Source organism: Haplochromis burtoni, unplaced genomic scaffold, assembly GCF_018398535.1.
Source record: "Haplochromis burtoni strain Fernald_Lab_line unplaced genomic scaffold, NCSU_Asbu1 Contig_17, whole genome shotgun sequence".
Classification (NCBI taxonomy): domain Eukaryota; kingdom Metazoa; phylum Chordata; class Actinopteri; order Cichliformes; family Cichlidae; genus Haplochromis; species Haplochromis burtoni.
In genome coordinates this window covers 1,611,276-1,628,869 of record NW_024582378.1, presented here as the reverse complement: position 1 = coordinate 1,628,869, position 17,594 = coordinate 1,611,276, and the positions used below count along the sequence as shown (strand labels likewise).

At 40.8% G+C, this 17,594-nt stretch overlaps 1 protein-coding gene across 2 annotated transcripts in view; it reads right to left on the bottom strand.

Annotated features, from left to right (window-relative positions):
• Positions 1 to 17,594, bottom strand: part of doc2b (double C2-like domains, beta) — a 177,006-nt gene that overhangs the window by 17,347 nt on the left and 142,065 nt on the right. For both annotated transcript variants that reach the window (XM_042218289.1, XM_005916019.3), the window contains one exon: positions 1,539 to 1,693. In XM_042218289.1, the coding sequence (XP_042074223.1) occupies positions 1,539 to 1,693 (155 nt within the window). The remainder of the gene's footprint in view (positions 1 to 1,538; positions 1,694 to 17,594) is intronic.

Here is a 17,594-nt window from a genome sequence, read left to right as displayed (position 1 = left end):
GTCCTACAAAACTTTTCTTGAAAGGCAACATAGAGCCACCAAAAATCCACATAGAAATGTTATCAAGTCGTCTAAGATGCTCATGCTCCCAAAAATTAAAGGAATATTTTGAGAACACAATCTGATCTTAATGGGAAAATAAATCATGCTGGATTTCTATACTAATATGGACTGGATAATAGTATCCATTCATTCTTCCTCCAGCAACTGCGTGCAAAATCTTGTACATGAGGGATATTGCTGTCCTCTAAGAGGAACCCAGGAACCACTGCACTAGCATGATGTCTGAGAATACGCCTAAAGAGGTCATACTGAACAACATTACAGCATAACCTTCTCCAGACCGCTTCACATCTGTCACATGTGCTTATGGTGACCCTCCTCTTATCTGTTAAAAGCACAGGGTACGAGTGATGGACCTGCCAGTTCTAGTGTTCTATGCCAATCAGGCCGGGGGTGAGCAGAGGGCTCACTACAGGACGCTGGGCCCTCATACCACTCTCATGAAGTCTGTTTGTGATTGTCTGGTCTGAGACATTCGCATCACTGGCCTGCTGGAGGTTATTTGGTAGGACTCCGACAGTGCTCATCCTGTTCCTCGTAACCCGGTCCTCCTGATGGGATAAGGGCCTTCTACAGCCCTGTACATCTATCCCAGCGTAACTGCCCGTTTCCTGGTATCTCCTCCATGCTTTGTTTTTCAGTCAGAAAGAATCAGGAGGATAAAAATGTCAGCGGCCCCCACCTGTAAAGCCATTCCTGTTTTAGGGGTTGTCTCATTGTTGCCCCTCCAGTGCACCCGTTGTTTATTTCATTAACATCAAAGCAGCCGAAACTGATTAACAACCTCCTCTGCTACTTTGACCAGATCAATATCCCACAGGTTTAATTGACTTGATTGATGCTATACTCTGACTAAAAAGTGAGAGTAGTGTATGTTCTTTTCTATTTCCTCTGCTCTGATTAAACTGATTATCAAGCTTAGACAGTTTTACTTCCTCAAACTTCTGTACATGACTTTATAAATTCTTGTTCCTCACAACAGTGCCCACTGCAGTCACCAGAGATACACTGAAGTCTGGCAAGTCGAGAAACAGAAGATCATCTGACAGGTTGTAGCAAACACTTCTGTCCTTGTTATCTAAGCACGTAGAGGTAGACCTGAAAGTGAGTGCTTTCAAAGGTGTGTAAACATGGCTGTGTATGAAGTTATATTAAGTACAGTACAACAAACTGCAGCATCACGCTCGTGGTAAAAACACGTTTGCTTTTCTTCCCTTTTCCAAATAAGTTAATCTGGAGCACCTGTCTGGTTCTATGATTGCTCCCTCATCAGAGGTTGGCGCAGATCTCAGGGGTGAATAAAATGAAAATAAAATTACTACTGATAGATAATGACTGCCAAAACTATCAAAGTAAATCCCTTATTATCCTTTTTGCTTAATTGGGGTTTTTAACCTTATTAAATCTGCTCCCTGGAGATGGTAAAACAGCCCCAGTTTCTTTTTGGATGTGCCTGCCAGTGTTTGCATACTGACGTTTTGACGTAGGGGTCGGAGAAGCCGTTGGCATCCATGGCGGCAAGGTGAGCACAGCGTATGATGCCCACTACCAGGCAAGACTTCTGGGTGTTGTACTTCAGAGAAATCATGATTCGTCCACGTTCCTCCAGAGACTTGTCTTCCGTCTTGACCTGCAGGGTGGAAATGAGAAGATTTAGGATTCAAAACCAGCTGAGCTTTCAGAAGACTGACAGTTATGCCAACAAGCGTCTTGGCCAAAAGTCAAACGCAATTATTGAAGAAAGTCAAGCGACTCACAACAAAAGGATGATGGCGGTGTGACCACAAACATCTTTAACATGCAGTCTTTTATTTTTATCAGGCTTGGATGAACTTTTTCTGTCACCTCTAGGTCAGAAGTTTAACTACACATGTAATCTCTGCGATATCATAATGTAGAAAAAGTGCGGTTTCAACAATATGTCTCACTTTTTCTACATTAAAAGAGATGCAGCGATAGCAAATGAAAGAAACCTCTTGGGTTTAAATAGTAAGAAATGAATGAATTAAAGTTCTAGTAGCTCATTGTTTAGACCAGCGGTCCCCAATTCCCGGGCCACGGGCCGGTACCAGTCCGTGAGTCGTTTATGGTTTATGTTTCAGGGGTTTTATCATTATTTGTTTAGCGTTGTTATCATTAACTCGTTTTCCCTGGGTCTTTTTTGTGTGTTATGAGGAAATCTTCTTTTTTTTGGTACCGGTACTGGTTTTATTTTGTTGTATTTATCCGCGACACCTTAAAGGCCTGTCCGTGAAAATATTGTAACCAGTCCATGGCGCAAAAAAGGTCGAGGACCGCTGGTTTAGACTGTCCTGTAGTTATAAAACAGAGCTTTTGATAATTTGTACAAAACTTTTTCCTGTTTGGATCCACTGTGTAAAAGCTACATTTCTATAGTCGTTTCTGTCATTTATTTGTTTATCTATTACTTATTAGGTGTGGTATGAATGGTAGTGGGCGATGTCTTTATCAGTAGGAAAAGCAGTAAAACTTATGAAAATACAGTTAGAAGTCTAAAATTTATGCCCTCATTTACATTTTCCAAAGCCATCCAGTGAGCCGGATTTAAGTCTATAGTAGACGGATTCCCGGATCTAAACAATATAATTTAATCCTTAAAATTCTCCTTACTCCATGACTTAAATCAAACTGGGAATGCAGTTTGATATAAGTTGATTTAAGGTCTTCTGCTGGAAAAAAGGGAAATCACAGGCTAACCATCTCTCTTCTTGTGTCCGCCTCCGCTTTCTAAAATTGAAACATTTTCACTTACATAAGCCGAAATGCAGTGAAAGATGTGATTAAACCCCATCTCATCTGACCCATACCTTTTGCTTAAGCTAGAAACTTCCAGGATTTTTGAGGAACATCTTTGTAACCATGCCATGTCCTTGGCACAGAGACTGCATATTGCTCGTTTGTTATTTTGAAGGGTCCCTGAATTACCCAGAATTTATTAAAAAGAAATTAGATGTCTTGGCCTTTGCCTCTCTCATTGCCACTACAATCATCCACCTACACTCAAGTCTTCAAAATCTGTCCGAGTCCTACCAAGAAATGTCACATGGGTGTCTTTCCTTTTATGTTTTGGTAAAATACTTGCAGCCCCCCATTGATTACACACGTACTGCTTTCCCATGTTATGTATTTGAATTCTCAGGGATGTTGAACCTGTGCTGCACAGCTGCTTATATAAAAGCAGTAAAACATAACCCCATCAGGATCCAGTGAAGGAGTGGGAGGACAGGTCTCTCTTTTTTTTTTTTACCTTCTTTTAATTTTACCTTAGTCTATTCTTGGCTTGCTCTGGCTCTTTGTAGCTCGGCTTCTGTCTTTGCCAGGACATTTCTGTTCACCATGTAACCTGTAAAGTTTCCAGCACCTACAGTCGTAGCTGTCTAGACAAGTACGTGCCTTAAAAATCAGCCAAACACTGATTGGCTGATTGATCCCATCTCCGTTGTAGATGATGAGTTAATGGCCTCATCAAAATTAATTTACCATGTTCCTCGAGACAAGAAAAACATCGGAACTGACACATGATGTTAAAAGTGTGTCTCCAAACGCGACACCTCACTCCCCCCCCTACCACAGATTTCTATATAAACAAATTCTCTTTTTAAACAGGAAGTCTCATTCTTAGGCTGCTGGATAGCATCAGTCATACTGACACCATTGCAACTGCATCAATCATAATCATGCACAGTACACAACTTGATAGCTTGTTAAATGATCATAAGGTGCAGTCAAAATGTGATGACATGCCTCAGGAACAGTAGCAAAATAGGACAGAGAAACTAAAGAGACCACATCCATAGCCACTGAAACGTTCTCACCGCGTGGCTGGCTACCAAGTGAAGGCAGGAGGCTCACGATGGGTTCTGCAAGCTGCTGATACACAGCTCCACTTTCTCATTGTGCAAATCAAGTATTTTGAAATAGGAAACAAGCTTCTCCACAATTTCTTCCCACTGTGCTTAAAAGTCCAGGAATTTTCCAATTCTCCCTCCATCCTGGGAGAAAGCAACACAATATGTAGCTTTCTTGGCACAAAAATAACATTACAGCATTAAAAAAAAACAGGCTTCTTGAATGGTTTTGGATGGATTTGTGTATGTGTGTATATACATTTGTTTTAACACATTTTTTTATAAACAAAAGAAAAAAAATGTTGTCTGAATAACCTTATCTCGATACTTCTAATTTTCTAGATCTACCCACATTGTTAGCACATTGTGCACAAAATTAAACACATATTTGTTAACATTAATTTATTCATTTACTCCATGGCCCTTAGAGGTCAAACGGAAAGAAAACGCCAGCGAATTAAAAAAATGTTGCAAAAGCACACACAACACCACATAAGTTGAATAAAACACAACGTAAATCAAAACAAAAGTGTTTCTGGGGACACAATAAGGTGACGGACCAGCATCAGTGAGCAAATGTTCCTATGTTCTATTACTATTGTATTTTATTCAACTTCAGTTGTATTTTCGGTGCTTTTTGCAGCATTTTTCTTTTTTCCTGTGTTTTTTTTTTAAAGTTTCAGTGTGATCCAATAATCCAATGAAAATAACTTCACAAATTTTCCTAGAAGGGAGATTGGATTTATTATACTCTTTGCTAGTTCCATATTGTATTCTTGGACTCCTGCAGTAGCTTTGCATGCTTCACTGTTCAAAAATAATTCTTATTTACAGAAACAGCCCCTCACTTCATCCTCTGACTGAAACACTTGATTTGAGCTTTTTTTAAGCCAGTTTTCTTCTGATTGGTTGCCCCTCATAAATACAAGATTTGAACTAAAGACCTGTTAAAATCTATCCCCTGTGACATCATACAGATCCAATGACAGAAAACATTCCATGAAACTGATCATTTAGAGTGGTATGACATGGCTCAGAGTGAAACTCTAGGCCAATATAATATGAGCATCCTACAGCAGTACATTTGTCTACAAGTCTCATCTAGGAGCTCGGTTTCAAGAGATTCTTGATCTCCCTGGTTTTACGTGATCAAATAAATCAGTAGGGAACACAAGTTCACTTTAACAACAAAAGGGAAGCCTTACAGATACCAAAATGTCATCACAAATCCTTGTCTTATAAAACATCCTTGCCGTTTCGTGTTCTTTTTGCACAACTTCAGTCCAACTGAGTTTTATTTATATAGCACAAAATCACAGCAGCAGCTGCTTTAAGGTGCTTACAGTTGCTCTGCCATTTAGAGGCCTCAATGGCAGCCTGAAAGCGGGTTAATCGTAAAGAACCAAACAAATAAAACAAACAAATAAACAAAAAAACTCTGTTGAAGTATAAACTTTGGAATATCAGTGATCATATCAGCTGTAATGATCTGTTTTGTCCTTGATAAAATATTCTCATAATGATTTTTAAAAAAAATATTTTAAAAAATATCTGCAGCTTCTGAAGATTAAAGATAAATTCTGCATGATTATGCTTGCAACAGCGCAAATAGATGAACTTATGCAATGCATATTTTCCATATAATGTATGCATTGCTCTCATACAATGTTTACTTTTAGTTTCCGATACCTGGGTGTCCACATCACTCAGGACCTGTCATGGTCCTGTCACATCAACACCCTGGTTAAGAAAGCCCGTCAGCGTCTCTTCTTCCTCAGAAGACTTAGAGACTTCCATCTGCCACTGAAGGTGCTCAAGAACTTCTACTCCTGCACCATCGAGAGCGTCCTGACGGCAAACATCTGCACCTGGTTTGGGAACAGCACCAAGCAGGACAGACAAGATCTGCAAAGAGTGGTGCGCCCAGCCGAACGCATCATTCAATCAGAGCTCCCTGACCTGCTGTCCATCTACACCAAGCGGTGCAAGTCCAAAGCTGAAGATTATGATGGACCTCTCCCATCCCAACAATGGGCTCTTCTCACTGTTGAGGTCTGGGAAGCACTTCCGCTCCCTTAAGGCCAAAACAGAGAGAATGAGGAGGAGCTTGTTCCCCCAGGCTATTCGGGGCCTGAACCAGGTGTAGGACTGGACTCTCCCACACACGTCACTATAAGACGGGACTCTCACACACATCACATCACCACACGCACCACCACCACACATTTCCTATAATCCTATAATTTCTATAATTTATAATCTTTATAATCTCTTCTGCTATTTGCACATTCTTTACTGTAAATTCCTAAGTTAATTTGTAAATTTTGTAGTAAACTGTAAATTGTAAATATTGTAAAACTTTTTTTCTGTCATTTAATGGTCGGGCATTGTACAGCTACAAGCATTTCACCCCCATGTCATACTGTGTATGGTTGTGTGTGTGTGACAAATAAAAATCGAATTTGAATTTATTTACCTGCTATCTTGTAAACAAACTCCACCAACCTCTACTTCTTACTGACCTCAAAGATTACATCCTGATTTCGGTAAATTCCACACTGAATTAATCTACTTGCCTATCTCCCCATGATTGCAGTTTCTTTCACTCAGTTCTTCATCCTTAGATGGATGCTGAGAATACAGTACTTTGATGTGGGGCTTTGTTGCAAAAGACAAAACAAAACAAAGAGCAGCTATGTGTTGTCTGTTTTTAAAAAGCAGCAATTTTGAGTTGATTGTATTTAACATTAACTTGGTTTAAATGGGACTGAACAACTTCAAAGGTAGGAATGTAAAGGTATCTACAATTAAAAGGGAACTAATTTGGAACCCTGTGGAACTCCATGGAATATGGGGAGTAAAAGAGGAAAAAGACCCAGCAAAGTAGACACACTTTGTCCTGAGACTACAATGGAAAAGAAAAAAAAAACAGCCTGATTTACTACAGTATGAGTCAACCTATTACATCAGTGCTTGTTAGTTAAGTCATTGGTAAAACAGACCTGTACAACTACCAGTTATTTACGACAATCTTATGAATGTACTTTTCTTCTACTATACAAGTTTGTGTTGGCCCACAGAGCACTTCTTGTTATCTGGAAAGAAAAAAATACTTGAGTGTATGAAAATGACAGAAAGGCAGTTCAGAAGCCGAAAGAGCTTTTTTTCCATGTCCAGTGACTTAGAAATGCAATTTACCAGCAACTCCTCCACAGCTGCTGATTATGTGAGTAATTCATCATTTTTTCCCTTTACCTCAGCACTTATTTTTAACCACACACACAGGATAAAGCCACTCATATCAACATAGCAAAGGCAAATGAGTCTAAAGAACTTTAAGCTAATCGAGAGCTACTTGAAAGTGCCTGGACCACTGAAAACTGTTTGTGCCATTTCAAATTAATATTCATTAGATTTTCTGTCTCAGTTCCTTCTCTCATCTCTGACAGACTGGATGCTACAGTGAAGTCAAACTGAAAAACCTTGATTTTACTGCAATAACATAGTACAGTACATTGACTCGTTTACTTTTCAGTTTTATATGTTGTAGAAAATAACTGATAACGCTGATATAGCTGTGTGGTTTGATTGTGTCTGGATCTGCCGTCACTGCCTTGGAGCGCCAGTGGGGGAACGATTTACTGTGAGCAAGGAAGGAAGTCCCACTGAGATCGAATCTCTTACACAAGGGCAACAAACTCAAAACATCTCAGAAATGCAACAAATACAAGGTAAAACGCAAGCTATACAATAAACAACAAACATCCACATCTCAGTTTACGTTAGACGGGGAGGAAAGTTGCCGGAATTTGGATTGTGTGTCGACCACCCCCAGCAGGAGATAAAAAGCATCAGCTTTTAGATGTAAGCTAGTTCAGTGATTCTCTTGTTGAAGTCACAGTGAATTTCATAATTAATCACTTGTGGGCCTGACTTGGTCAGGAACATAATTTAAATCACAGACATTTTAAGATGATTCGGAAAAGACATTATCTCCCCTAAATCACTTCAGCTGTGTTATGTGAGCTATATTAATTTTATATTTTGTGAGCTTTTGGGAGATTTTTCCAACTTCTGTTGGTTTTCAGCAATTTGTTTTAATTTTTTTGTGTGTGACCTTAATTTGCAGTGCGTTTGACCTCTCAGGGCCACCGTATAAAACCCATAATATTTAAGAACCAGGCAAACCACTTTAATGTATGTGCAGTAGCAAAATGTCCTTTAATTTTGGTCATAGCATTTTTTGGACTAGTTTTTATGCTCATTTAAATTCTTGTTTGCTCTGTACCTGTTGCTTTCCTATGTATCAGTGACAGCTACCTGCTTGCATACTTAGTACTTGCTTTGGTCCTATTTCTATTATCCTCCTCCTATTCTCTATCTTACTTGTTAAGCACCTTGGCATACCCTTGGTTTATAAGTGTGCTTTATATAAATAAAGTTTATTACTATTATTAGTTATTTCTCACATACTTGTAAATTGAGTAATAGAGACAGAGTGTACATGGTGCATTCATAGATATATTATGAAAACTATGTACAAGACAACAACTACAGTCCCTGTTACTTTGAATGAAAGTTGCTGTCAGTATGTCAAAAGAAAACTTTTTTTTTTTCTTTCTAACTCGATTTGCCAAATAATAAAAAAAAAAGTTTGCATATGTTCTGAAAATGTTCACAACTTTTAAATATTACTGGTTTCAGTTGAATGGACATTTTTCTGCATTTTTCAGATACATCAACAAGCAGGTGAATAAAATGCATGTTTATCAGATAACCAGCCATAAATGTCCTTCAGGAGTTCACAGGTGGCCAGAACCATGACTGTAAATGAATGACAATGAGCTCTGAAGCAGCTGGATGTATAAATAAGCACCTGTTTGCCAACAAGTCAAGATATCAGCTTAAAATATGATCACATGTCCCTATTGTGTGCATAAAAAACCTGCTCTCATTTCAAATGTGCCAAATGCTTTCGTTTTTTCAATGCTGCTGACATCGTATAATTTGGCACCAGTGCCTGGATGCATCACGTTTAAGCAACAGCGAGCCAGGTCTGTCACTCCCAACCAACAAACAAAGCAAAAGACAAAGCTCCAAACGGGATGCAGTCCACTTTCTTGTGGCTAATAAACAACCCACCCATCCGTCACCTAGCCAACTCACTAATGGAGATTTTGTAGCTCGGGGCTGTGATCTCTCGGCGCCCAGCGTTGCTGCAGCTGGTGCATCAAAGAACCCTTGCACACCATAGTGAGTTGCAAGCACTATCTGGCAGAACAGCATTATTTGATGCCACAGGGTAGAAATGCATTATCACAACTTCTTTTTTCTGCCTCCAAGTGGCAAGAACCCCCCCAAAAATCTTAGAGACAATGACCAGTACCACTGGCAAGTTGTTGATTTAAAAACACAAAAATATACCTAAAAACATTGCAACATTGTCAACATTGACAGTAACAAGCTCTGAACACAAGATGAATAAAAGCTGGGGTCTACCACACCAGGCAAAATCCTAAGAGCTAAAATCCCGTGGGACTTCTAGACAGACAGACAAACTGGTCAAGGCTAACCAACCGACATAGTAGTGGTGGACAAGCAGAAGGAGACAGGTGCAGTGATATACCAAGTGATAGCAACATGAGAAAGAAGAGATGAAAAGCTGGAGAAATACCAAGGGCTGAGAGAAGAGCTCGAGAAGATGTGGAAGGTGAAGGAAACAGGAAACAGTGGCTTCTGCAGATCCCAGGAACATCATCCAAGATCTGTGTCCAGAAGAGAGAAGTCCAAGGAACAGCAAAGACACTGCAGAGGACCCTCAAGCTCCCAGGCCTTGGGTAGAGGACTTAAGCCTGAAGGATACATTTATATAGATACGTATCCACATAGCTGCCCACTTGGAGACAGCAGCCCAGATTTGAGTCTGACACGTGGTACTCTTTTGTTTCTCACCACTTTCCTGTCTATTTTCACCGTTTCACCATCAAATAATGGCAGAAATGCCCAAAAAATAATCCAAAAGAAAGTGCCCTCACAAGCTGTGCAATCTATGATCTTTGCTGCCTACACCCCCAAAACTCCCACAATAATCAGAAAACAATATTTAAATGAAGAGCAAAACTGGCATAAAGAAACAGCTCTGCAGACGCAGACTGCTGCCTCCACCACACACTCTTGTACTGTGTGTAGGAGACAGGGCTCAACAATCTGTCTAGCAGTATCCACAGCAGGATACTAATCAGATATCTCCAAGGAGCTGACTCTCCCCACATGAATCACACATGACTTTTACAAGACGTCTCACTGGACTGGTGACGACATTCAACTCATCTAGCGTGCCAACATGTTTCAGTTGCCACTTCAGCTTACTCTCGAATCCATTTTGTCCAGTTGTCATTTTGTAGTTTCTGTCTGGCTGTATCCTTTAGCAGAGCGCACTTTAGGAATCCACGACAAACCAAGAGCGTCGAGACACATACAGTAGCGAGGGAGGAAGCAAAAACCTCTGCCTGGATAGTAACAAGCCCAGCATGCCTGACAAGCACTGACATTTTTACAGCACTCACTGTCTTCTTTTCAGTTTCACACTCACAGATCATTCATTTAGCCTGAACACCAGCCCTTTGCTAACAGCTCTATTTTATGCCAGCATATAAATAATCCATACCAAGAAAGTAGCAAGTAAACTGCATTCACTGCGAGGGTGACCACAATGGATAAAATGACAGTATTTTTCGGACCATAAGGTGCACCAGATTATAAGGCACATTAAGCGAAACCAAACAGTCAGATAAACAAACTTTACTCATTCTCATTCCTCCACTTCCTATTCCCATGTTGTTGCAGTATATTAATGACCAGTGTTGGTCAAGTTACTTGAAAGTAACTATCAGTAACTAATTACTGATTACTTCACCAAAAAAGTAATCCCGTTACTTTACTAATTAGTTATTTTCAAAAGTAATTAATTACCTAGTTACTTTTTAAAGACACGATTTACAACCTGAAGAGGTGATAAAGCGATAGATCTTTCAGCCCAATTCTACTTTTTCTACATAATCCATCATACAAAATTTAATCAAATGGAAAAGTCTGTTTTTAAAACTTGTTTTATCAGTTTTAATCTTTTAACTTTATGCATCAAGCAAAAACTTAATTATATGCACCATTCTCTGACTGGAAGAAAATAATTTTTTTTTTGTGTTTACACTCAATCTTTCAAATAAATGCAAGTAAAACACAGCAGAAAATAAATAAAGTCAAAGACTCAGCGGTCCTGTTGCTCTATTTTCACCTGTACAGCAGGCGGAGGTTTGCCCATCTCTGTTAATGACTAACCTCGTATTGTGGATGGATTACCTTAGTTGTTCTCTCGACTGAAGTTTGGTCCGTTTGCAGCATCCTACCGTGCCATTGCATTTGTCCGTAACCATCGGGAACCCTCACATTAACTTTTATTAAGTGGAAAAAAGTTAGCGTTCATCCTCCAGCTTCACTGTGTTTATGTTATCCTAACATAGCTGTGTCACTAGCGATCACGTAGAACATCGTTATATACCAGCTAGTCCAACTTCAGTAACCCTACAAACGTCACTGCTGTTTAGTTTTCTGTCTTCATTTATGTTGGAAGTGATAGCAGAGCTGTACGTTTAATTTTTCAGAAATCTCTCAGTCAGAACATGCTATATCATGTTTAGGTAGAAACTAGCGAGCTAACTTCCTGCTAACTTCTAACTCCTTAGCCGTAATGCTCCAACAATCCATCAAGCTGTGCAGCTTCATAGCTTACCAAAGTTGTACTAAAACATTTTGACAGATTTTTGAGCGCCGTGTATATCGGTTCAAGGTCAATAAGCACAACCAGAATTCATACATAAGGCGCACTGTCTAATTAAGTGTGCCTTATAGTCTGAAAAATACGGTAGATAAGAGTGTTTCAGAGGGACAGCTTAGGTAAGACTGCAATAGTTTGTACATGTGCACAGGAGGGATAATGGATACATTGGACAAAGGATGTTGTAGATGGGTCTTCCAGGCAGGAAGAAAAGAGAAAGCCCACAGGGAATATTCATAGATGTAGTGAGGAGGATTTGCAGAGGGCTGGTGTGACAGAGGAGGATGCTGGCACTATTTTTTTTCTCCCTTTTCATCTCACAAACCTCAAAAATCACTATATGATGAATAAATCTGTTACTTAATTTTCAAAATGTCAAACAATCCCTTAAACAGGACTTTACAAGCCAACTGATGGCATCACAATGACAATATCCTTCTTTTATATACCATCTTTGTATGAAATACTAGAGAAGAAAAACAATGGCAAAATGGTTTGAGTATCTTTGCTTGGATCAACCGTGGGGTGAAAATTCTTTCTGATAGTAACACGCATGTGTAAGGTGCTCATGCAGGTGTGAAACAGATTAGAAGCAAATAAGGGAACAGCAGCAGGAAAGGAGCACCCACAGGAGAAGAAGGAAATCACAAAGGATGTGCAAATCCTAACTGCAACATTTTGGCTCAATTTTCATTTTTCAAACTAAAAGCAGCATATGGTTTAGTGGTTTTAGGGTTCCTAATACACTGGAGTGGTTTGAATGCAAAGCCTAAATGTAGTAAAAGCTTTTCAAACTAAAATTTATGGATGTCTCCTAAGATGTGACTCCTCGTGCAGCTTTTATGAATCCCCGTTTCCTTTTTCTATTAATCTGTTCAAACAGAAAATCAATTAACATAACCAAACACACCGCCGTGCAGTGGTGTTTACTTTACATTTTCCAGCTACATGTACCATTGCCTCAGGGAAAACTCAATTATGATTGGCTAGAGGATGTCCATTAATTGAATTTAATGCACAGCATTACCGGATACCTCCGATGAGACCATCTCCACATCACTCTGAATGAAAGCAGGCACGGTGCTAAATAATACAGTGAAATATGTCTCACTCTGTGCTCGCTTCATTATTTTCTCCAAAGACTGACAACAAAGCAGCGCATACAGTAGGTAGCAACCCAGCACAATAATATTCCAAGTGTATTGACTGGGTCCCAGGTATTACACAGCCCCTCAGGGGTTACCAGGGAAACAGAGGTATTACCAAGAAAAATGTCTGATCATATGCCAGGATAAAGGGGAGGGTGTCTTTGACTGGTTCACACTATTCTCCCAGTAATCAATTCAAAAATTTAGCCATGCACTTTAAAGTGAAACCCCTTCCCACAAGCCTCCATCTTTTCGTATTATTTATGGTAACAATACAACAAAGAAATTCTGACATGCTAAGAGGAACACCAGTGTTTGTCTGTGACACAGGTCACGTCTGAATCTCTTTGAGAGAATGCGTGGGTAGTTCAGGATTTGAGGCTTTAAATGTGTGCAACAGGAAGCTGGGTTGAAATACATCTCCTGCCAATGTCCTGGTAGGATCTCTTAGATCAACACCTCTCTGAAAACAGTGGGGCGCTAACTATTGTGCTGATGCAAGAGAAGCGGCTGAGGCATACAGAGCACTGGCATTCACACACATATTCCACGCAGAGAGGATAAATAAAGCTGTGCCCGTAACAGCAGAGGTAAAAACAGGTGAGAGAAATTGTTGCTCAGAGGCTTAAGAGGAATATTTAGGCTTCTCAGTCTCTGGTTCTCTCGCCTTTAAGGAAAAAAAACACGAAGCGCCTCGTTTGTACTTGTACTAATGTGATTATCTCCTCATTCAAACTTCAGTTCCCACGTCTGGCTGGAAATGCTGAAAAATGTCCATGTCTGCAGTAGATTTCAATGAGGTAAAAGCAGCAGCCTCGAACAAATGAAGCCAAAGCTCAAAGGAGAAAAAATGCAGCTCTCTGAACCGTCACAAGAGGCTGCCCCCAAAAACAAGACAATGCCACAGACATCAGATCAAAACAGTGAAGCCAGCATAGGAGCATCTTAAACCTGTTTTTCTTGAAATGGCCACCGGGGGCAGACTGCTGAGGTTGCAAAAAGACTTATTATTGTACAAGTATATGGGAAGAGGCTCCTCCCTTCCCTTGGTTTAGGTTTCACTTTTTCCAAACTCGACTAATATCTAGCAAGTGTTTGCGGACAAGTCAGACTCCATCTTCTATGCAAACTATCTTGACTGGTTTTCTTGTTCAGCATCCAGTTTGCAAATGATTTCATCCAATGACAGCCAACAGTTTTCAGGAACTACTCAGAAATTGGTGAATACACGTATTTTCCTGCGGTTGCCAGACAGTTGGAGCCTTGTGTAAGTGAATGATTAATATTTAAAAACTCCAAACAGCTAAACAGCTAACATTGTGGTTCATGCATTTTAACAACAAACTGGCAGGCTAGCCTCTGACTTATCATTCCAAAAAAGTTGAAGATAACAAATTGATAAAATTCACTGAAGTTTCCAACCAACTGTAAAGATGTCTCCTTGAATGTAAAACTATATAGTTTGCGTAAAATATAGCATTAAGAACACTAACATATCGGTGTGGAAGTGAAGTGTTAGAACCCCTGGATGTCAGAAATGTGAGAAAACCTTGTCAGAGAGAACGGAAAGATAAAGGTCTGTAAGGTATTTCATGTTCTGAGTTGTACAGGCCATCACATCCATCATTATTAACACTGTCACCCTTTAGCCACATGTGCCATACTCTTTTGTGGCTGAATGCTTTCAGCAAGCATTTGGCGTGATGCCGTAGTAACTGTTTCCAGGAAAGACAGATCAACGGCTTTTAAACACGGGCTTACATAATGAAACAAAATACAATTTGAAATTACATAAAATGTGGCAACAGGGTGAGCTACAAATTTGAGGCCTTCTATTACAGCTAAGCCTTTCATTGTCCAACTGAGTTGAGGGAATACAGAAATGTATTGTACAGAGACAGATCCAAGATTCATTGCCAGATTAGGCTGCTGGCTTCTACTGTTCAGGGCCTCTTGCCGTCTCCTGGTGCCAGTGCTCATTGCAGATCCAGAGTCCAGGCTTGGAGACTCATCCATTAAATTGAAAATGGGCAATTGGTCAAACTCACAATGTTGGCAGGCACAGCAGTCCAGCCTCATTGAAATTACCAAAACATACAAAGTGTTCCTCAGTCTTTATGTCAGCATGTACAAAATATTCATTGGTTCTATATTCTAATAGATGAAGTGCTGCCTTGAATATAGCGTTGTAAGAGCTTTTAAATTAAGAATTCTTCATGTTTTCATGTCTGAGTGTCATTTGTAAATGTGTATACAAATGGTTTGCAAACCTCCAGCAAACACTCACTAAACTTATTGGGGGAAAAACTTATATATTCTTTGTGACTAAGGTCACCCACTGATCTCTAACACTGTGCAATTAAGTTCTTTTTTTTTTTTTTTTTTTTTTTTGCCTGTCCCGTTTGGCTCTTTTGCCATCAGAATTGTTGTCTAAAGGCAAAGAAAGATACCCAACGGATTTACTTTACCAAACTGACCATCCCAGCCTTGCCGTAATGGTCCATTTGATTCACCTTTTATTGTTTATTTTATTTTCACTTACTGAATACGGGACAGACTTGACTGGGGGAAAGAAGGGGAGAAAGAAAGAGGGAAAGAGAAACAGCTGAGAAGAGGGACGGGGGAGAAGGGCAAAAGACAAAAACCAACAGAACGGGCAGAGAAAAAAAAATGCATATATCAATCACCTGGATCACCTGCTGAGAAAGAAAAAAGAAAGCAAGCAGAAGAGAACAAGAGTAATAGAATAAACAACATCACAATGATATATGTGAATATGACAGTAAATACTAAATATTAAACATTATTGTGCAGCACATAAGATCAACAGAACACAGTGTGCTTTGAGGTAGGAGCCAAAAAGGGTGTAGTTTGTGGGTGTGATCACCCGTGTGTACACCTGTGAGCATGGACGCGCTTGTTTTTTTAAAAGGTTCCTTCATGTAATGATCTGCTAGAGGGTGTGGGGGGGCCACAGCCCCGTCCTCCAGGGCATGAAGCAGGTATGGAGGAGATCAAAACTCCAGACATCCAGAGGCCCCCAGAACACAAGAGACCAAGGAAGACCAACAGAGGGGCAGCTGCGCCACTGTCCCGGAAAGAGCTGAGGAGAGTCCCAGATGAGGGCTCACTCAGCAGCCGCGGAGCAGAAGCCAGGGGGAGTTGCAGTGACGCGCCCGTGAGCTCCGCCGGCAGCCAGCTGCGCCTGAGTGACCGAGCCCCAGGCCGAGAGGCCGGGGGCACCCCACCTCCGAAGTGGCCCGAGCGAGCCCCAGGCTCCAGGCCCCGATAAGCGGCCGCCAAGGAGTGAGCCGGTGTGTACCTGGACGCCCACCCCCGGACACAAAGAACCACCAACGCACCGATGTCTGAGGGAGTCCGCCACTGGCAGGGGAAGTGGTGGTAGGGGGAGATAGGCCTCCAAACCTTGGAGGGCCTGAGATGTCCCCAGAGAGGTGGCGCCTGACACCCAAGACATATAGAACATACATGGAATAATAAGAATTAATAATATTATAATTCATATATATATGAAAAAACAAATAAAGATTGAATAAGATTATAAAAGATGATGTATGCAGAGTAAAAGAAGTGAAACATAAATTAGAGAAGAGAATTAAATGTAATAAAAGAAAAAAAAAAGAAATATATAGAGAAATAGATAATGCGGGGAAGTGGTGGTGGGGAGATAGGCCTCCAAACCTTGGAGGGCCTGAGGTGTCCCCAGAGAGGTGGCGTCTGATACCCAACCTGACATATAGACACAGACATACAGGCACACACAGACACAAACATCCATTCCCACCCTCATGCTCTCATGTGCACTTACTCCACACTCAACCAACGTGGAGACAGACATAAAGAGACGCTGTACACACGATCACACTCCCCAAGCGTACTCTACAAACCGGGTCTAGGTACCCTTGCCCCTGGAGGGGGGAACTGCACCCAGACCCAGGTGGTGTTTCCCTTTTCCCTGCGGTGGGGGGAGGCAGACCGCCCCGACTCCGCAGCAGCAGGAAGGCTCCACACTCCAGACCGCAGTCGGATGGCCAACTCCTCCTCCTAGCCCCCCGCTCCAGCAGGTCGCAGAGAATGGGGGTGAGAGAAGACTCCAAACCTCCCTCCACCCGCTCATTGTAGTGTTGATGCATGTGTGTTCTAAGGTGCATTTAAAACCCAGGAGGGCATGGAGCTACCTGCCAGAGAGCAGCAGGTAAGCGCATGGTCCCTCCTGCTAGCCCTCAATGTCTACGTGTATTTAAAATTGAGAGGTGGGCAACGATGCCAGGGGTGGGGTGTACACCCTGATGGTACTTTGGACTCCGTGTATCGTGCCCACCCCCCAAGATCCTATATGTATGTGTAATGAGAGTGTGAGTAATGTGAATGTGTGCAATTAAGTTCTAAGGGGAAGATGTCTGAAATTTAAAAACACTACAAAATCATAGTATTTACAAAGATTTTAGTAGTTTTCTGTTGAAGAAGGTAAAACAGTGACAACTTTATAAATTTAGTAGAACCAAATTTACAAATGTATCAATCTGCTGTTTACCTCAGCTGTCGATGCTGGATAACTGTCCACTTCTATTTACTCTGGAAATGGCTGTAAAACTTTGTGAAAGGAGTCTGATATGGGGCAATTGTCAATAACTGCCACTGATTGGCCCTGTTAGCTAC